At 35.9% G+C, this 23,078-nt stretch overlaps 1 protein-coding gene across 2 annotated transcripts in view; it reads left to right on the top strand.

The window, feature by feature from the left end:
- The window catches only part of Kcnh7 (potassium voltage-gated channel subfamily H member 7), a 476,252-nt gene that overhangs the window by 320,565 nt on the left and 132,609 nt on the right, over positions 1-23,078 (top strand). For both annotated transcript variants that reach the window (XM_052181144.1, XM_052181143.1), the window contains exons 4-5: positions 11,307-11,735; positions 16,374-16,394. In XM_052181144.1, the coding sequence (XP_052037104.1) occupies positions 11,307-11,735; positions 16,374-16,394 (450 nt within the window). The remainder of the gene's footprint in view (positions 1-11,306; positions 11,736-16,373; positions 16,395-23,078) is intronic.

The following is a 23,078-nucleotide window of genomic DNA, read 5'->3' as shown; positions in this document are numbered from 1 at the left end:
TTAACCTCGGCATCAGAACTGCTGACTCAGAAACACAATATTCTGTGTGTATCAAACATATCATTCTGGTACCATGGTTTAAGTTAACTAATACTCAAAATAATTTTAAGTGAAATCAAATGTAAGTCATATAACAAAATGAACTCAAATGCTTGTTATGACAACTTTCAGAAGTGAACTTTTTCACTTGATCATATTAAAAACATCCCATTATTTTTAAAAAAACAATTAACATATCTTCTGAGGCAAATTTTGCTATTATTCTTACTGAAAAGCTTCAGCTGAAATTAAATTTAGACATATAAAATACAATTTGATAATTTAGGCACTTGTCTGTATAATTTAAGCCACTAAAATCATAATCAAATGGTCTTGACTCACTCAAGATAAATATCACATAAAACATACATTCGTCTCAACAGCTATATTCCCTCCTCGATTTGTGTCTTTTTCCTGACCTCAGGCAAGTAAGAAACAAAGAAATACTCCATGTATTTCACTTGCAGAAAGGCTTCCACTGTGCTTTTACTAGTCTCCACTGGAGCTGAAAGTCATTCTTTAATTCAATGATGAGAAGCTGCAATTTTGATACAGAATTCCCTAACCAGCACATATTACTATAGAAACCATCTGCTATTCAGTGGAATTCAATTAAAGGTTTTACAATGTAACTAATGTTTATTTTCATCTTTCCTTTGAAAGTCTCTTCTTTAAGGATTACATTTAATATAGAAGAAAAAGGAACCATGACATTGTTGCAAAAACAAATAGAGAAGATCTTTAATTAAATTTTGCAGTAGTCTCTCTAATACATAGACAAAAACACATATCTAAGATCAATGGAGACCTTTAGATTGGGAAAACAATATGTACTTTGTTGTTGATCAACCTCCAGGTCAGCAAAAGTATACCCTCATAGGGGCTCCTTGCAAGCATCCTATGGAATATTTTGTTACCTAGCAACAGGCAAATCAGGGACAGTCTGTAGCCATACAGCTTTTGGGAAACAGGACTATTTCTCATTCATGTTTTGAACATTCTACTTAGAGCTCCCATCAGAACGATGGCTGCATGACCATCTAGAATCAATATAAGTTAAGGTGTTATCACTTCCAGGAGACCTGAATTGATTCTTTAACTTGGCATTTGGAGAGGGGGAAATGTATATATACCTGAGTGAGACTAAATAGCAGTATGGTAAAAAAAACCATGCTCTTATTGATTTAGTGGTTATTTTAAGCACATGGAGATCTAATTAAAGCATATGCAATGTTGGTGTGTTCCATTCATTCCCTGTGTCTCCTTACTGAATGATTTTAACCTTGAGTGGTTACAAGCAGTCCATCTCATTACCCTGTCTTCATGCTTATCTCCCTTGTCCAAATCTATTTACTGCTTCCTTTGCTGTCACAATGATATGGACAGACACCAGCAGCAATGTAAACGTGTTCAGGGAGGAGTGTGGTGCTGCAGCTGCTCCTGCTGTAACTGTTCTCAGGCCTTGCCGCAGCCCTACCTGCCCCTTGACCTTCATGCAGCATCCTGAGACTCACATGACTTCAAGATCCCGATTCGGCCACGGCTCACTGCTCTTTCCTTTGTAAGGTTGTGCGTTTTTATTTGTTTGGTTGGCTGATTTGGTTTGGTTTGGTTTTTCCTAGTGTCACCTGTCTTTATTAATCACATCTACTCCTTTAAAGGAACCCATTTTTAACATCAGCTTTACTGTTTACCAGTGGACTCTGGGACCTGGGGAAATGTTTCATTTTGCTTTAAAAACTAGTTTATCAAAACCACACTGGCTACACTGTTCCACTTATCACTCATGATTCAAGATAGTCAGTTGATCAGTACTGAGTACATATTGAAAATCATTTTCCCAATCTAACTGCTAGTGAAAAACCTTCCTTTGTCAATATTCTGGCTTGTTCTCATATCCCCTCAATGACATAATATACCACATTACCACATCCTTGACTTAGCAGTAGGAAAAAAAACTCATCTCTTTTCAAGGTGCTTCTATCACATGTCTCTCCATAAAAAGAAAAAGCTGATTGATGTGCCAGTCATTTTCTGGCACATCACATGATGGGCATGTTTCTCCCATCAAATTTGATCTTTTACTGTATTTGCCTGGATTAAGTCCATGTCCCTCCATGAATGTTCCATGCTTATTGAGCTAGAGAACTGTTCACACTGGCTTTAAGGCTTTCAATTCAAGAGTTAGGTGTATGAATATCCTGAATTTATAGAAACCCCATTCATTTCTTACAATCAATAAATGATAATAGAATTCATTTATGACAACTTTTTCATCAGAACAAAATGTGGGCTTTTTTTCCTCCCTCTTTATACTGAACACTTAGTTCTTGATTGTGATAGCAAAAATGCTGAAAGTAATGAATTTTCAAACACACAAAATAGCACCTCAGGAGGTCTGACTCTCCTATTCATTGGAAGGAATGGGCTTACACAGGGTCATGACCTTTCCCAGGGTTACAGTTGGTGACTGGATGATGGAGAGATACACGAGGCTTCAAATGAACAGCAGAGAGTTTAAGATCATTCTGGAGTGCTGAAGCAGTGAATCTTAAGTTAGTATATGAGGGTCAGGAGGAAGCTAGAAATGAATTAAGGCCTGAGAGCAATCTACCACCAGCAGCAATTCTAAGCTGGAGCAGAGCTCCACCTCCAGTTCCTCCCTGAAGATTCAGCTGAAGCTACAGGTCCATTTATACAATTGACTTTAACTCTTTCCAATCCCTCCTGACAGCTCCTGAGTATATTCCCATGAAAACATTCATACAATCTTTCATTCATTCATTCCTTCTTTCTTTCTTTTTTCTTTCTTTCTTCCTTCCTTTCTTTCTTTTCTTTTCTTTTTTTCTTCCTTCCCTCTCCCTCCCTTCTGTCCTTTTTTTTCTGTTTGTATACTTGTTGTTTTGAGGCAGGGTTTTTCTATATGGCCCCAATTGTCCTGGAACTCAATTTATAGTCCAGGCTGGCCTCAAACCCACAGAGATTCACCTGTCTCCAGAATGCTGGGATTAGAGGGTTGCTCCAGCACTGCCCAGTACCGGTCTGTTTTCTCTGATGCAGTCTAAGCCACCCCAATCCTTCACTAAGGGAAATCTACACTGGCAGTCTTCACTACTCTCTGCTCCACTTCCCTCCCCACTCTCAAGATCCTCGCCACACCGCGGGATGCTCTCCATTTTCATAACCATTTACACTTAAGAATATCTCCTCTTAGTGCTTAACTCAACTGGGAACAATCAGGGAAGAGGTACATACTTTCAAGCCACATACCAGATTTTTTGTTATAAAATTATTAGATTTTCGATGTACTAAAAGTTTGTAAACATGATAATAAGTGGAACGAAGGAAACAAGAACTTGCCATTGCAAGAAAAATCAATGGTTAAAATCTAGGTAGACACAACCAGGAAGCACGCACCAGCTGATATGAGGCCCACGACACACATACATGAGAGGGTTGCTGGGTCTGGACTCAGTGAGAGAAGATGCACCTAATCCTCAAGAGACTTGAGGCCCCAGGAAGCGGGGAGAATTGGCAGATGATGGGGAAGGACATCCTCTTGGAGATGAGAAAGGAGGAATGGGATGAGGAACTGTTAGAGAGCAGACCAGGAGGGAGATAATGACTGGACTGTAAAAAAAAGAAAAAGAAAAAAAAGATGAAAGATAATTTTTAAAAAAAACTAGGTGGACATTTTTGTAAGAATATTCATTTTTCCCCAAGAAAGGCTGTTTCCAATCTTCGTAGCCACCAGTACCACCTGTTGCTTAAATTACATACTTAAACTAAATTACATGCATGGAAGCAGTTTATCAGTGTTTTCCTTTATTTCTGACAATGTACAAGTTGTGAAAAATACTGTGTTTTTTCTTATTTCAGGTTGACTTTTGGGGTAGACATGAGACTAAATAGAATCTAATTGTTCAAGTAAGAAAGTAAGTTTAATATACTCTGAAGACTTAACAAGATGTTTTGCAGAGTTAAAAGCCACAACACTTACACTTAGCTATGTTGTATATTCCAGCCCTTAAGGAAGTATGGTGGAGCACAAATTTCTCAATGCACATTCTTTCCGCATGAACTACATGGAGACAACTAAATCTGTAATTCAATACAACATGGTCATATGAACCCAGTGGTGCAGAAAAGACCATCTGTACCACCTTGGATGTGACTAAAATGCAGCAGCAGAATAAATGACTGTGCAATCATTAATTTCAGAGAGCTGCTGGCTTTTCTTTAGAAGGAAGGAGATATGTAACAGATGAAACATGAGTAAAAGTAGGCACTGAACTTTGGCGCATTGTAATAAAACTTGCAAAATTGATTTGTAAACTGTAACTCAATTTCATGTGCATTAAAAACTAATCAAATGATTTTGATGCAGCTCACTGATTTTTAACTTGGCAATTTGTGTGAGCATATAAAAACGGTTAGTAGAAATATGTAAAAATGCTTTCAAAATCCTTATAGTCTTCCACCCATATTTAATCTTATTTGTGCAGATTGCTAGCACTCATCTTTGTATATTAATCCACAATGTAATGTTCAATATACTTATATCATAATATTTTAGCAGGAAAATAAATCCTATTTCAATTACTTTTAGCATCGCTAACTACACATGAAAAGTTGGCATAGTAAATTAGCCTGCTTAATTCTAAATTGTTCTCCAACAAGCATTTTATCTATAGATATAGATAATGAAGTACATCGGAACTCTTCTGTGTAAACTTAACAATCAAAATGGAAGCAATTTAAACCATGTCTAAAAGGGTGAAATTGATAATAAGATTTGGTCAGGTAGACAGGGCATAGAATAGAGTTACCATGATTTGCTTAGTTCTATTCAATTGTAAAGTACATAAGAGTCAACACAGTTCCAGTATGCTAAGATTAAACAACTATAATGACCAGACCAGAGTAATTATAGATTCTAATCCGAACTAAATACATTATCAACTCAGTTTATTCTGCATTTGTGCAACTCTATTTGCCATACTTGTCAGAAATGAGGCAAAATAAACAAGGCCTTTCTTACACAGTGGGTAGAAAAATGTTAATCAGGAAATCACTGTATGTATTATTATCTTATGTGGTGAAAACTGTGAATAGATGTCAACCTGGTTCAGAAGGAAGGATAATCCTCTCCGAGGAAGCTAATCTGGGATGAACCAAAAGGATGAACCAAATAGGCAGAAGAAGAAGATCTTACAGAAAGGAACCCTGAATCTGAAAGAGGCACAGGAGTGAAAAAGTCATCGTGCCTAGGAGGCAACAGGAGCTCTAAAGAGCAGGGTAGAGATTATGTGCATTTCCAAAGAAATTATGGAGGGAGATGAGGATAGTCTACTTCATCCAATGTAAATGTTTTAAAATAGAAAACTCATAGTGTTTGGGTGATGGTCAACACTGCTGATAATGTAAAAGTGACCATCATCCTATGGCAAGAAATCACTTCAACCATTGATTAGAATGGAGGAAAGCAATAAGATGGAAAACAGTGTAAACATCAAAAAGATGATTGGAAGTAAAGTGGATGCAGTCAGAAGGTTATTGTTGTGGGTTATAGAAGATGAGGGTATCAGACAACAGTATTGAGGATAACCGAGTCTCAGACTTATCCAACTAGGAAGATTGCAGTGTCATTTGCTCTGAAAAATGGCTGACTTTGAAGGTCTGTATCAGGAGATTGGAATTTGTACTGAGAATCTGGGGTACCTTGCAATACTCTACAAGGGAACGTTGCCACCATTAGATATGCAGGTTCAGTGTTCAGAGTAGAAATCTGGACTGGAGATTACAGTGATTAGATTAAGAAGAGGATTAAAAATATGTGAATGGATAACACCATTCACAAATCCTGGTTTCAAAATAGAGAAAAGCTCCTGAGGGCAGAGCGGCGTTTTCTTGTGCTTTAGAACCATCTTCCAGGGATTGAGAAGTTCATGCAATATAAAAACACAATGTCTATGGTGGCTGCAAGCCATGATTTTAAAAGAAGAAAACAAGGTGGAAAATACTGTTCTCTACAGGCATAAGCTAAACACCCAGAATGACAGTAAACCCCTTTGCAGACCTAGGCGCCTCCGCTACCATTACAAGTTTCAAATTGGGGGTTTTCTTGGAAACATTAGAGAATCTTTGGGCAACAGAGTACTGTCTAAGTGCTCTCAGCTTTTTGTTTTCTCTGAAGATGGAAGTTTACGTGTTTGGTTACTGTTTAGTTTCTATTTTAAAAGACATCCTTAAGGGAACAATAGATGCAAATAAAAAGGGTGAGGATTCAATGCACCTTGCTTGCATTCAACCTCTTCACTGAGCAAATCCACAGTGCAAGTTCAGATTGTGTATTTTCATGTTTTCCTTTGTTGTCATTCAGTTTATATGAACAAATAAATTCTTGCTTTTTTTTAAATAATCAAGTATATGAAGTCAAACGTTAAGTTATTCTTAAGAATACATTTTTGAACAGCTTTTCATTAAAGCATGCAAGTTTTCTAGCATTTTAAGCCTCTCATAGTATAGTATAAGCTGCTATAGGTTTTGCAACCAATCTCCTTTTAATAAAAATTCAGTTGGTTTCTGCTTCTTTGTCTTTGAATCTTAAATATAAATTGCTGTGTCAAGTGAAATGTGACCTTTCTTTTTCATTTCAGTAGATAACTTACCAAAGAGTCTGCAAGAATTTGCAATCCTACCAACAAACTCCCACAGTAGTTAAAATAAATTTTGTGTTCTCTAGCACCCCCCATTCCCTGCTAAACTGAAGGGAGAAAAGATCATTTTTGTCTACTTTAATTTACAGATCTACTACTAGTATGATTATTTACCTAATATTTTAATAATAGATTCTTTCATTTCTATTTCTCCAGCTATTTTTAAATGCATATTTACTTGCAATTAAATTAATTACAATTAAATTTAAATAATGAATACTCAATTGTTTGTATTTGGATAGTTTTCTTTTCTTTCTGTATTTATTTTGGTATTATTATTGTTTTTTATTTTATTTTATTTTTTTATTCGATATATTTTTTATTTACATTTCAAATGATTTCCCCTTTTCTGGTCCCACACTCCCCAAAAGTCACATAAGCCCCCTTCCCTCCCCCTGTTATACCACCCACCCCTTCCCACTTCCCTGTTCTGGTTTTGCTTTATACTGCTATACTGAGTCTTTCCAGAACCAGGGGCCACTCCTCCGTTCTTCTTGTACCTCATTTGATGTATGGATTATGTTTTGGGTATTCCAGTTTTCCAGGCTAATATCCACTTATTAGTGAGTGCATACCATGATTGATCTTTTGAGACTGGGTTACCTCACTTAGTATGATGTTCTCCAGCTCCATCCATTTGCCAAGAATTTCATGAATTCATTGTTTCTAATGGCTGAATAGTACTCCATTGTGTGTGTGTGTGTGTATATATATATATATATATATATATATATATATATATATATATACCACATTTTTGCATCCATTCTTCTGTTGAGGGATACCTGGTTTCTTTCCAGCTTCTGGAACATAGTGGACCGTATATCCTTATTACATACTGGGGAATCCTCTGGGTATATGCCCAGGAGTGGTATAGCAGGATGTTTCGGAAGTGACATGCCCAGTTTTCTGAGGAACTGCCAGACTGATTTCCAGAGTGGTTGGTTGTACCAATTTGCAACCCCACCAGCAGTGGAGGAGTGTTCCTCTTTCTCCACATCCTCGCCAACACCTGCTGTCTCCTGAGTTTTTAATCTTAGCCATTCTGACTGGTGTAAGGTGAAAACTCAGGGTTGTTTTGATTTGCATTTCCCTGATGACTAGTGAAGTTGAGAATTTTTTAAGATGTTTCTCAGCCATCCGAAGTTCTTCAGGTGATAATTCTTTGTTTAACTCTCTACCCCATTTTTAATAGGGTTATTTGGTTTTCTGGGTTCTAATTTCTTGAGTTCTTTGTATATATTTGATATTAGCCCTTTATCTGATGTAGGGTTGGTGACCATCTTTTCCCAATTTGTTGGTTGCCGATTTGTCCTTTTGATGGTGTCCTTTGCTTTACAGAAACTTTGTAATTTTATGAGGTCCCATTTGTCAATTTTTGATCTTAGAGCATATGCTATTGGTGTTCTGTTCAGGAACTTTCCCCCTGTACCGATGTCCTCAAGGGTCTTCCCCAGTTTCTTTTCTATTAGCTTCAGAGTGTCTGGCTTTATGTGGAGGTCCTTGATCCATTTGGAATTAAGCTTAGTACAAGGAGATAAGGATGGATAAATTCGCATTCTTGTGCATGCTGACCTCCATTTGAACCAGCACCATTTGTTGAAAAGGCTATCTTTTTTCCATTGGATGTTTTCAACCCCTTTGTTGAGGATCAAGTGGCCATAGGTGTGTTGGTTCATTTCTGGATCTTCAGTCCTGTTCCATTGATCTGCCTGCCTGTCACTGTACCAATACCATGCAGTTTTTAACACTATTGCTCTGTAGTTCTGCTTGAGGTCAGGGATGCTGATTCCCCCAGAATTTCTTTTGTTGTTGAGAATAGTTTTAGCTATCCTTGGTTTTTTGTTATTCCAGATGATTTTGAGAATTGCTTTTTCTAACTCTATGAAGAATTGAGTTGGGATTTTGATGGGTATTGCGTTGAATCTGTATATTGCTTTTGGCAAAATGGCCATTTTAACTATATTAATCCTGCTGATCCATGAGCATGGGAGGTTTTTCTATTTTTTGAGGTCTTCTATTTCCTTCTTCAGAGTCTTGAAGTTCTTGTCATACAGATCTTTCACATGTTTGGTAAGAGTCACCCAAGGTACTTTATACTGTTTGTGGCTATTGTGAAGGGTATTATTTCCCTAATTTCTTTTTCAGCCTGCTTACCCTTTGAGTATAGGAAGGCTACTGATTTGCTTGAGTTGATTTTATAACCTGCCACTTTGCTGAAGTTGTTTATCAGCTGTAGGAGTTCTTTAGTGTAGTTTTTTGGGTCACTTAGGTAGACTATCATATCATCTGCAAATAATAATAGTTTGACTTCTTTCTTTCCAATTTGTATCACTTTGACCTCCTTATGTTGTCTAATTGCCCGAGCTAGTACCTCAAGTACAATACTGAAAAGATAAGGAGAAAGGGGGCAGCCCTGTCTAGTCCCTGATTTTAGTGGGACTGCTTCAAGTTTCTCTCCATTTAGTTTGATGCTGGCTACCAGTTTGCTGTATATTGCTTTTACAGTGTTTAAGTATGGGCCTTGAATTCCTGTTCTTTCTAAGACTTTAAGCATGAAAGGATTCTGAATTTTGTCAAATGCTTTTTCAGCATCCATTGAAATGATCATGTGGTTTTTTTCTTTGAGTTTGTTTATATAGTGGATTGCATTGATGGATTTCCGTATATTGAACCAACCCTACATCCCTGGAATAAAGCCTACTTGATCATGGTGGATGATCGTTTTGATGTGTTCTTGGATTCGGTTGGCAAGAATTTTATTATTTTTACATCGATGTTCATAAGGGAAATTGGTCTGAAGTTCTCTTTCTTTGTTGGATCTTTGTGTGGTTTTGGTATCAATGTAATTGTGGCTTCATAGAAGGAATTGGGTAGTTTTCCTTCTGTTTCTATTTTGTGGAATACTTTGAAGAGTATTGGTGTTAGGTCTTCTTTGAAGGTCTGATAGAATTCTGCACTGAAGCCATCTGGTCCTGTGCTTTTTTTGGTTGGAAGGCTTTTTATGACCCCTTCTATTTCTTTAGGGGTTATGGGACTGTTTAGATGATCTATTTGGTCCTGATTTAATTTTGGTATTTGGTATCTGTCTAGGAAATTATCCATTTCCTCCAGATTCTCCAGTTGTGTTGAGTATAGGCTTTTGTAGTAAGATCTGATGATTTTTTTAATTTCCTCAGTTTCTGTTGTTATATCCCCCTTTTCATTTCTAAGTTTGTTAATTTGTATACTTTCTCTTTGCTCTTTGGTCAGTCTGGCTAAGGGTCTATCTATCTTCTTGATTTTCTCAAAAAAACAGCTTCTGGATTCATTGATTCTTTGTATTGTTCTCTTTGTTTCCACTTGACTGATCTCATCCCTGAGTTTGATGATTTCCTGTCTTTTACTCCTCCTGGTGAATTGGCTTCTTTTTGTTCCAGGGCTTTCAGGTGTGTCCTTAAGCTGCTAGTGTATGCACTCTCCATTTTCTTTCTGGAGGCACTCAGGCCTATGAGTTTTCCTCTTAGCACTGCTTTCATTGTGTCCCAAAGATTTTGGTATGTTGTGCCTTCATTTTCATTAAATTCTAAAAAGTCTCTGATTTCTTTCTATATTTCTTCTTTGGCCAAGGTGTCATTGAGTAGATTATTATTCAGCCTCCATGTGTATGTGGGCTTTCTTTTGTTTTTGTTGCCGTTGAAGACCACTCTTACACTATAATGATCTGATAGGAGGCATGGGATTAGTTCGATCCAGAATAGTTTTATTTTTTTTAATATTTTTTGGATAGTTTTGAATGCATCATTCACTCTGGTATAAGTGTACCGTCGCATATCACGTTCTTAGATTTTGGAACAACAACAAATGTGATAAATTATAAGTAAATAAATGAACAAACAAATAAATAAATTCTTATCTTCACATCTCTTGGGCAGCTTATAACTTTTCAATACTTCCAGGTGTATTGAGAAACTGTTGATATACAATCTATCTCCCTTTTTATTACCCAAACTAAACTCTTTTACAGAACTGTTAAAGACAAAATACTTTTTGGTTACAATACTACTAAATTACAATTAGAGTTATAATACTGCTAATTAAAATACTGCTAAAGACATCTTCAAGTATATCCAGCCCAGTTCAAGCTTTTGTCTTTCACTACTACTATCAGTACCTTTACCAACCCTTATATACCCATTTGTTCCTCTGTCTAACCCTAAATGGAAGATGTTGGTTCTATTTATATGTATAAATTGTGTGTATTTACTGAATACATGTTTTTAATCTGTAAATGCTAAAGATCATATGTCATGTAAATAATGTTTTCATGTCATTGGGGTGTTTTCTAATTAACAAAAGAAAAATATATATGTCTGTTTGTGTGCGTTTGTTTGTGCGTGTATAAAATTGTTTCTTCGAGTTTTTATAATATTTCTTATTAAAGGTGAATTAAGTAAGTAAAGATTAACAGTTATTTTATATGGCATTTGAATGTGAGTTGATTATGTTTATTATTTTTAAAGTTTATATTCATAATGTGAGAATACTCTTTTCTGTCTTCCTTTGTAGGGAAACTTTTTGGGTTCAAATTTCCTGGTCTGAGAGTTCTAACATACAGAAAGCAGTCCTTGCCACAGGAGGATCCGGATGTGGTAGTCATTGACTCTTCTAAACACAGCGATGACTCTGTGGCCATGAAGCACTTTAAGTCTCCCACGAAAGAAAGTTGCAGTCCCTCTGAAGCAGATGATACGAAAGCCTTGATACAGCCTAGCCAGTGTTCTCCCTTAGTGAACATATCAGGACCTCTGGACCATTCCTCTCCCAAAAGGCAATGGGACCGCCTCTACCCTGACATGCTGCAGTCAAGTTCCCAATTAACACACTCCAGGTCAAGGGAGAGCCTCTGTAGCATACGGAGGGCATCTTCGGTTCATGATATAGAAGGGTTCAGTGTCCACCCCAAGAACATATTTAGAGATCGACATGCCAGTGAAGGTATGTAACATGGAAAAATTTTGAATTGGGTAATGGAAGTTTATTTTTATATTGCTTCAAAACTGGACAGTAATCTGTTTCTTCACAGAAGAAATGTGATTAAAGTTATTAAAAACATGAATCTTGCATTAAGAATTCTTTTTCTCGTTTTCTCTTTGAACCCCAGTGAGTAATTTGGTTTCTTCTGGCTTCTTTATCAGTGTTTCTAAAACAGTGTAACCATTATCAGACTGCTTCCTGGTGTGTTAATTAATTAATCCCTAATTTAAGATATGATTAGGAGATGAACTCTATCGTCTAAAGCATAATTAATTTTCTTGGGTTTAGCAAATAATCACACCCTAGAAGAAAGAGCAGTGTGCCCTCGATGAAATGTGTCATTGACCATCAGCTGTGGGAGATAGGTGGGAAGAGAAGGGTAGGTTAGTGGAGAAACCCCCTGGGCAGTTTAGAAAGCAGAGTCAGAATTTATTTTCTGTCTAGCCAGGTTCACATTCCTAAATTAGGCAGTGAAAGGTGTGCTTTGAAAGTCACCAAGGAAGCAATCTATCTTTAGCATGATAATGGGTAACATTGTTTGAGTGAGTAATTTGGTTTCCTGAACCTGAGTAATTAGGATGCCTGTAGCAGTGTTTCTCATTTAAATCTCATAGGAATTCTGTAGATTAGGGACCAGCTTTAAACTCCATTTGTAGATACAAAACAACAACAAAAAAACAAAACAAAAACAAAAACAAAAACAAAAAAAAAAAAAAAAAAAAAAACCAAAAAAAAAAAAAAAAAAAAAAAACCAACTACCACAGGTCAGGCAAGAAGGGAACAGAACTAGTCAACACTGAGATTCCTATGGTCTCACTGCTCAAAAGACTTTGAATCCACCATCAATTACTCTTCTTCACTTCTGTTCTAGTAGACTCCACCTTCAGGAAAGTCAGCTGAAACCAAGGAGCCTGAGAAAAGCCCCACTGGATACTTTTCCAACCCTACAGGATTAGACATTTGAAGGGTCTGCTGTCCTTTCCCAGAATCCTCATTCCCTCAAGTGTCTTGGCCACCTAAGCTGTTGTCAGCTGTCTTTTCAAAAACTTAAATCTGCTCATAAGGGTCCTTACTCCAGCATTCTAATCATTATACTAAATGAGCAAAGTTACTTTTTTAGCTCTCTTGGAGACTGTTCACACCAAGATGATTTGCTAATTCACACAACCTTACCATACATCTCACTACTTTGTTCAGTCTAAAGTCCTAAAAGGTAGTGCATATTTTAACATTTATTCTATAGTTACCAATACATAAAGCTATAAAAGTGTGTACACGTGCACATAGATATAGAGATAGAGATGAAATAGAGATATAGAGAGATAGAAATATATACATATATAGGTAGATCAATGATGGTTGTATATGAAACCATGTAAGATATGATCATGGTAGGCATTCTTATACCTGTAGTCATTCAGATATAGCACCAAGCCCAGTGTACTACTTATGAAGATACTCAATACCATTTTCTTGGTATTGAGAGAACAGGCACATGAATCATATTCCAATATACTCATAAGGATATAATGAGCACCTCCTCCACATACATTGATTTAAACCAAAGTCTTAGTATTGAGTCATGTGGGGGAATCTTTCTAAAGGGCACACTGAAGTAGAAAAGACAGAAGAGCTGAAAGAAAAGAAGTTGGCAGGAGTGTGAGGGGGGACTTCAAAGAGAGATAAGAAACAGAAACTGTCTCAGAATAGAAAGAAGAGTTTGGAATCAGACAAATCAGAGAAACAATTAGCAAATCAGAGAGTAAATAGCATATCCACTTTAATCCATGGTCTGAGAAGAGTAAAAGGAAAATAAAATCAATGACAATTCCCAAGCTAGATAATTATGCTCTAGACCACCTAGGAATAATGGGTTCAATATTTTCTGACCGAATGTAACCTGTATAACTGGATGTTTGAACAAAGTGTCCTAGAATGAATTACAATAAATTCAGAGCTGTTTCAAATGCACAGCATATGGTTTAGTTTGTCACTGCCAGTTAGTATACTCATCTTTAGCAAGCATACTGAATCTTCAGAGTTTTCCCATAGGAAACTGAGGTTAGGGTAATAAATTTGCAAAATCAAACTTCTCATACTCAGTACATCCTGCATGCTTCACCTGTGTTTCAGTAGAATTTATTAGTATTGTATTTGGAGTTTTATATCTGTTGTTCTTTTCATGGTACACCATTATTAACACAATTATAAGAAAGGATGACTTGGTATTTTTTGGTATTTTTAGATTTCTCAGTGCAAGGACTGTATGTAGATAAATGCTTAATAACAAAATTATTCTTCATTCTCCTCTCTTCTTTGAGCTAAGCAGTTTTTAGTAAAGTACCTATTGGCTGTCCTACCAATAACTCACAGAACATTCACCACAGTACTTCAGCGACAAAATGATCTTACTTTAAAAAAAAAAAAACACTGATGGGCTTGAAAGGAATTATCATTCCTGGGGCTATATAACTCTATAACTTGAGAAATGGAAGACAATTCAGAGTAGACAGAAGAAGACCTTCACTCTTGATTTTAAGTTTTATGAGAATTCTTGAAAATGATTAAGATATAAAACCCTAGAGGCACCAGAGTTGGAGTTGAGAAGTTCTCATTCAAACACAGTACTATCCCCTTAAGTACGCTATCTTTACAGAACTACAAATATTTGATGGGTATATTAGTAAATATTTTACATAATCCTCTTATTTCTGTCTATTGGAAAGTACCTTGGAATTTTCCTTCCTAAGGCACAGATTGCAGGGAACTGTCAGTCTTTTTGGAGATCTGTTCCAAGTTAACATTATAAAAATGTAGTAAAAATGTAGTATTATAAAAAGAAAGGTTAAAAAATAGAGATTGAAAATATAAACTTCAATTAGTTTATCATGACATCCAAGAAACATAAAATTAGTCTGCCAAAATACTACAAAAGAGTCTAACTGTTCTGCTTTCTGAGCTTTAAATCAGCTGGTACTGTAGATACTACCATCAATATATGATGCTAGGTATTCTGTACTTTAACTTTGGAACAATTGTAGCCAAACAACCAATCAATCAATCAGTACACAAATGTATTAAATAAAACCACTGATGGTCATAGAAGAAATAACAAGGAACTGTCAGCTCATTTCAGTGTTAGGCTTCCCCTGAGTCAAAGCTTCACTAACTCTATGCTAACTCTGCTGTCATTTGTCTTTATAGCATCTAAGTTTAGTGAGTAAGTGTGCTTATGTGTGTGCATGTGTGCATGTGTGTGAGTGTGTGCGCATGTGTGTGTGAGTGTGTGTGTGCAAGTGCGCCTGTGTGTGTGTGTGTGTGTTTGCATGTATGTGGCATTCTATTAGTAGTTTTCAATAGTGCTAGGGATCAAACCAGGGCCACATAAATGTTCAACAAGTATTCTGCTCCCAAGCTAACCTCCAGCTCCATTTGTAAATTTTTCTAACCACTTGCAAAGTGGTTTTTATTTTATTTATTTATTAATAAAGTGGTTATTACTTTATTAATGATTTTAGGCCACTCTCAGGGTGAAATTATTTCTGTGTAAACAAGAACTTGTTTAATGCTCCTTTTTTGTAATTTGTTAAAAGAGGGGAGGAAAAATGCCATTGCAAGTCACATTTTATTCACATACTTCTGACCAAGGCAATGTCTCCTCTAACAATTCCATAAACCATAGTATTGAAATTACTTTCAATATAAGCTTTGAAGCAATTATGCAGTACCCCAAGACTTTGAATATGCATAGTGATGAGATAGATGGCAACAAATATATACATTTCTCAAACTTTGTACGTGAATGGTTTCTTATGACTTCATTTATTTTAAGCTTCTGTATTTCAAAGCTGGTAATACATATTAATACATATTTTCAGTACCACATAGGAAACATTTAGATTTCTACTCTCAAAATAAATCTGAAAATGCTCTATGCCAAGATTTTAAAACAGCCTGTTTTAATATAAACAAATTTATAAACATTCTAGATCTTATGTTACACAGTGAAAATGCAAAATCCTTTTACACAATAAAGCCTCTCGTTGATATATTTTACCTAAGAATAGCTTGTTCAATACTGTTTGATATTTTTAAGACACACAGTGAAGAACAAGTTTAATAAAACTGCTCCAAACTATGCAAATTGCATTAGCAATCAATTGTCTTAGAAACTTTTTTCCATACTAACATGCTAAGGTTTAATTACATAGAAAAATACTTGACATGCAAAATGTCATGTGGTTTTCCTTTGACTTGTTACAAGCTACAGTTGAAGAGACATCATAATTAGCTTCTGACAAGGCTGCAGTCAACACAATTGCCAGAAACTATCTTTCATCTTTCCCAAAAATGCTATAATTTAAAAATCTGTAACTTACAACTGTTTAAAGTAAGTGACATGAGTATAGGACACGTCCTTATAATGTTTATTATGGCTGATAATTGCATTTTACTTGTTAATGCTTTATAACATTTTCTACATTTATACTTTGGTTTTTTGGACTGTTTCTACTAAGTTAGTTTGGTGTACTTAACAAAATTTTAGTCTTCCTTTTTTTATATATTTCTCTCTCTTTTATCCTCATATGCTCAAAACAGACAATGGTCGAAATGTCAAAGGTAATGTATAAACTCAAATTTCACCATCTGGTGCTTACAGAGCCCTTTACTTGGCATGTTAAGTTGCCTGCTGTATGCCCTGTTGATGCCACATCTCCTTGCTGCCCTCAGCTACTCCAGGTGCCTGGTGGAGACATCATGGCTTGGTTTTGCTGGAGACATGATTATTTCTCTGCTGTGCCATCAAAGTGATGATGAATGCCTTTTTATCCTGAAAAAAAAAAAAGCGTAATGTTTGACAGTGAACACTTCCTAAATATTTGGAAAGAAATGAGTATCAATATGAATATAGCCAGGGTAAAAGAAGCACATGATCTGTTTCAGGGGATTTTGTTTTCTCTTGAGTACAGGATTAAATAAAATGATCAGAGAGCTCTATAACAGAATCACTTCACTTGTTCCTCTTTTGTTTCCTTAAAACTAGTTTCACGTTCCTGGATGGCAGGGGGTATGGTTTTAAGCTTACTGTAGTAGTATACTGTGCCTGCATGACAGTCATTCTCTATTTTTCCTCTATTATATTTCAATTCCTTTAAATTGTATTCTATCTTATTCTAACCGCTGGCATGGTTTACAGCTACCACAGGGTATTATTTAACTGGGAGATATTCTGCATAAATTTGGATTTGGCTAAATACTTAAACTCCAATTCTATTTTGGCTACCAAAGTGGATGCAAGGATCAAAACATTTGGCTTGATTTTTTTGGCCGTGCATGCTGCTGTGGGTGTGTAAATGGTGACAGCGACCCATCTTCTGCATGTATGTTGCATGAACATGTCTCCACCAGTAACCATCATTACTCAGAACTTTCTGTCTTGGCCTCTTCTTTATGTCACTAGTAATCTGACCACCATGGGGTTTTGTGTATCGACCTCTTAAATGCTTTCTTAATTAATTTGAAACTGCCATTGCTGATGAATGAGTAGGACTGGAGACTGTAGATGATATGTGATGAGAATCCCAGTATAATTTGGAAATAAGTGAGATTGTGAGATCTTTTTCCTTGCCTTGTCTATCATTTTGTAAACACTTCCAGAAAGGTCTGTGCAGGAGACTTCCAATAGTGAGATGGGATTTTATCTACATGGCTGTTCTGTCCTTGGTCTTGTCCATTGTGACTTTGAAAGGGGAGAAGCTGATTCCAGCTGGAGTGGTCATTTTAGTTGACAATTCAGAGTGAATACTCAAAAAGAATATGAAGTATTGCTCTCTACTTGTTCCCTGGAAATACTAATGCATGAGATTAGTAAGTGAGTAGATATTGATTTTTCCAGTGATTTAAAAAAAAAAAAAAACTAAAGTGAGAAGTGAAGCTAGTTTGACTGAAGTCATTTGAAAATTAGGCTGGACCCAAACTAGTGGTCCAGTGATAAGGCTATAAGTTCAGTGATAGATAGACTACTTCCATGTGTGAGCCCTGATCAAATCTGGAGCAACCAAAGAAAGAAGGCAGCAGGGGTGGCGGAGAGAAAGGAAGAAGGAGAAGAAGAAAGAGAAAGAACCTACCACCAATCATCTATTTGTCCAAAATAAAGCCATTTTGTTTAAATTATATTAACTATTACATTAAACCAACCTTTATCTTCAGTCTCTCCACTTATAATAGAAATCCCAGTCACCTGATTGAAACTTGTTTTATGTATACGTGTGTACATATATTTCAGATGCACATCTGTCTTACAATTACCATTCTCATAAAACTACAAATACAAACAGGACAATCCATCAAGTGTGCTTGTAATGTAAATTAATGCTGACTCCAAGTCTTAATAGGTAAAATATTATAAAAAGGAAAACTACATCTCTACACTGCTTTGAGAACAGAATGTATCATTACAATTGAAGACCACCCTGGAAAAGAGCATGGATAACCTTGTAATGCAGATAAAGGATTTGCAGAATTGTCTGATTACTCCCCCTTAAAACTCAGGTGCTGCCTAATTCCTCTGTACATGGAGTATAGACATCTTTATTTTCAGAAGAGGCCATACATTAACTATCTTAGGAAGTCTGTTTTAATTCCCATTTCACAAAGAAGTAGTAATAGCCTAAATTCTTCATTTCCTCCATCTGTACCCAGTGGACACAGATGCATTCTCTGGCTGCTAGAACTTGAAATGTAAAATCTCACCAGCAAAAGAGAGCAAACTGGCTCTCAGCCTTTTCTTCCAAAACTAAATAACTTCCACCCAACCTTTTTTTTCAGGTCAATTCTGTTTCCCTTCAATTAGTTTCCTTAGCAGTATGACACCTTAAACAACAATTAAATGTTATTTTTAGAAACCATTATCCCTGTTGAAGGAGAAAAGCTACTTCATACATATCGCATATTATATGTAGTAGTAGAATTTGAGGCAATATCTCTAGAACATGAAAAGGATTTCTAATGTTATTTTGAAAATCCCCAAATCACCTCACACACAGCGGTTTGCTTATCTGCTCCACATTCTAATTCATAGAGACAATGTTTACTCTGTTCATTCTATTTAGTAAGTCATTGATAAAGTAGTATCCCTAGATTGTTTTTAAGAGCTCAGATCTCTATTCCATGCTTATGAGTTTCCAACCAGTCCATGATATTATACTGTGTCAGAAACCAAACTGCTCTCAAGATTGGTAAGAACATTCAGCTCCACTATAGTGAAGAAACCGGTAGTTGGAGAAAGAGAGAGAGAGAGAGAGAGAGAGAGAGAGAGAGAGAGAGAGAGAGAGAGAGAGAGATTTGACAGAATTTGTTTCTCACACACTGCATTAGCCATTACACAGAAGCCTATGACCTTATCAGGATTTGCAAATTGATTCTTAGTGGTGACAGCCTGCTTTGGCAAGTTATGTGTCGTGCATGCACTGGAACAGAATATGTAGCTACTGAAGCCAAATAACTTGATGAGCACTTCTTATGTGCTTTTCTGAGTGCTGTAACACTTGCTGGCTCCTGCTAACTCACAGGGTTCTTTGGCAAAGCTTCCTCGCTGATGCTACATTGGCATTTTCTCTAATGTTAATAAGTCTTAGTAATCCATTTCAGTAAATTTATCAAAATAAACTCATTGTCCTAAGAAGTACAGTAAGGGTTCAACAACATAGCGAAGGCACTTGCTGCCAGAAAATGCAAACGTGATAACTGGAAATTGAGTCCAAGAAACCGTATTATACCATATAAAGAGAGAACCAATTCCACGCAACTGTCCTATGGTGTTAATATGCACATGCCTTGACATTTCTGCCCATAAATACATCACACACACACACACACACACACCACCACCACCACCACCACCACCACCACCACCACCACAAACAACAGTAATAAATAAACACATTATCTTAGTCAGATAAAATTAAATATATATATATATATATATATATATATATATATATATATATATATTTCAAGTGTTTTAAAATCTAAGTCTTCTTAGTTTGCTGAATCTCTAACTATAGTTTGAAAATGTAGCTTATTCTATGTTACCAGGTATTTGTAATCAAGTGGTTGGTGTAGTCCGCCTGACCACCTGCTTTCCCTCTTCTAATCACACAGGGGCACAATCACATTGTCATCCCTTTTGTCACCCACCCTCAAAGAAAGCCAGTCTCCTGATACACTTTTGAACCCTCTATTCCCTTCAATTGAATCTACCATTTCCCTTTATTTCTGCCTGCTCCTTCTCTTTAAATTAATTCACTTTGTTTTTCAGGCTAATCTCCTTTCTTTCATTAGAATCCCAAATCCCATCTGTTCATGATCATTGTCAGGGAGGCTGCCTATCACCTCTAAGTCCTCAGCCAAGGCCTCTCTGAATGTAGACCTAGGAGGTAGGAAACCTTATGTTTTAATCTCTGGTTTTTGACTCATACCCTTTGACCTCATATCCTGTCAGCTTAAGTTTAGAAGTGGTGAGAAAGGTATTGTTAATTCCTGCCTTAAAGCATTGAAAATTTACATTCCATTGGAATTTGTATAGAATTCAGAGAAATCTATGAGAACCATATTTTTGCAGAAATGAAAATATTGGACTTTAGTCCAATATTTCTAGGTAGAAATATTGAACCAAAAGTCAAGAGAAAGAGCACTGAACTTTACTATACAAAAACTAGATAGATAGATAGATAGATAGATAGATAGATAAGCTTGTAATGCCTTATCTGATTAGTGGTATCTAAACTATTTCAAATATACTGTTATGCTGAACTCATTAAATATATTCATTGAAAAGAAAGTTTTCATTAACTCTTTCAGACCAAAAGTCCAAAACAAATAAACAGAAGTGATTGAGTAGGAGATCATTTCCAGTATTATATGAGAGAAGTTAAACTCGGAATGGTAAAGAGGCTGCAAGCCCAGGACTACACCTGAGTAAGACATTTTATCAAACAATTCTCAGCTCTAGATGATCCAATAATCCTTTTCTCACAAGTGTTTTATTTTACTAACTTGATGTCCTGAAATGGAATTCAGAGCTTGTTAACCATTTCTAAAATAATAGCAAGATTCTCTAACTTTAATATATAGGATTCACAAAGGCAAACAAAGCAGTTTATAATCAAATAATATATATGATTGTAAATATATAATTATATATATACTAATATATACATTTGAATAAATATGCTGAGGACATAATTCAATGAACTCAGTAGAAAAGATGGCTTTCAAGAAGCTAGGGATATGATTGACCACCCCATACAAAAAGAATAAAGCAGGAGAGCAGCCATATTGAATAATAATAAATTGCGATTTAACAAAAATTTTGAGTGTTTAAATACTCAACACAATAAGAAACCAAGAGAAACTGAAAGGGATCCTAGGACGTATGATATTCTTACAAAGTTTCTTTCACTTTAAGCATTCTTTAAAAATTATTCTCTATGTGATCTAATAACAGTGAATTGGACAGAAGGTAGACACATCACTGAATGTAAAGGTATATCTTTATTTTCATGTTAAAAAAACTATTTGGAAACCACATGCTTTGCTAAGAACAAGGAAAAGTGTTGGCAAGCTGAATCTGCAGGTACTTACTCCAAAGGAGTGGTGACCAGAGTTGAATCCCCTCACATTACAAGAACACACACACAAGCACATGCACACACACATGCACACAAGTACACACACACACACACAGAGAGAGAGAGAAAAGAATAATTAATTAAAAATAAAAATAAAAAAGTAAATAGTAATGTTGGTACAATGCACATCAAAGCACTATAGAGAAGTTGTGGATGTTCTCTAATGTCTTAGTAAACTGGCACCAGAAACCATGTCAGATGTTCAGTATTTAGGGTATAGTGTTCTTTAATGAGGGCACATGCCATTGACATTGGGAAAGGGATAATGCTGTAAAGTACATTATGATGATGATGGAAAATACTTTAAAAGGCATTTGACTCAGAACCTTAGTGTAATTCCTATAATTACCTGGAATTTTAATATTTGCTCCTAGTTAAAAGAATAGTCAAGGGTCTTATTTTACATATTTACACATGGCAGGTGTAGACACAGACTGTCACCAGAACTCTAAGATTTTGTGTAGGCCACTCAAATGATACAAAGATTGCCATTCTATATAACGTACTTTTTAAAATATTGACATACTCTAATACAATTATGTGAAGGCATTGAAGCAATGTTTAATCTCACATGTTCATCATAGGTGTAGTTCTAGAAATTTAACATTACTGCAACCCTACAAAGTATATTATGCTGCTTTACTAGGAATATATTAGAGATTCAGATCATTACAAGCATTTAACTGTACAAGTGCACTTTGAACACATTCACTGTGTGGTCAAAATCAAAACTGTGGTACTCAAATATTTTCATCTTTATGACAACTATTAGGCACCTTGATGAACACCCCCCTAGGCGCCATAGTTCATACTCTGTACCATAAATATAGCTAATTCTATAGAGTGGCCAGAACTAGCCATAAGGATGAAAAACTACACTAACATATTTTGCTGGCCTATTTATATCCTAGCTCAGCTACATAGACTTTCCTACAGAAGGACAACATGAGGGAGTATGTTCCAGAAATAATTTCAAAATGAAAAGGTGGAATTTAGTGAATTTAATACAATTTCATTCTCTGCCTGAATGTTACCGCTTGTGACTTTTATTCATATCCTTAAATACAGATGGGGGAAAATATAGCATTGCAGTTAGAAAGAAGACAACAATGGCAAAGGAGTCTGAAGTCCTAGGGCACGGTACCAATTTTAACCAATGTGCCTGAAATGTAAGCAAAAAATATGCGAAACAGGAACATGCTCATCTGAAAAAATGTAAAAATAAGTAGGAACAGAAGGTGGAGACTTTTACAAGGACATGGAGAAAATTCTGTTAGAAGATTTGAATAATGTGATATGTCTTTGGGTCCTATTTCAATCTATAGTTTATAGATAAGAGAGCATCCTTCTGTGAATAAGTACATGCATGCAAGCCCTCAATAGCATTCTTTGATTAAATGGGCTAGGTCCTCATCTTAGGGGAAATACAGCCAGCAGGAAAAAATGCGACTCAGTACAAGACAGTATTTGTTAACTATAATCATTTTTAGTTACATGAAATTTTATAACTTTAATAGCAGAAATTCCCATAAACAAGGATATATGTTTCTACTTTAGATAATAGTAACTGGATGATTGAGATGATGGGTATTGTTCTTAGCATTATGTTAGA

This window comes from Apodemus sylvaticus, chromosome 5 (assembly GCF_947179515.1).
Source record: "Apodemus sylvaticus chromosome 5, mApoSyl1.1, whole genome shotgun sequence".
NCBI classification, from domain to species: domain Eukaryota; kingdom Metazoa; phylum Chordata; class Mammalia; order Rodentia; family Muridae; genus Apodemus; species Apodemus sylvaticus.
Note: the sequence above shows the minus strand (reverse complement) of the source record. Positions and strands in the feature narration are given on the sequence as shown.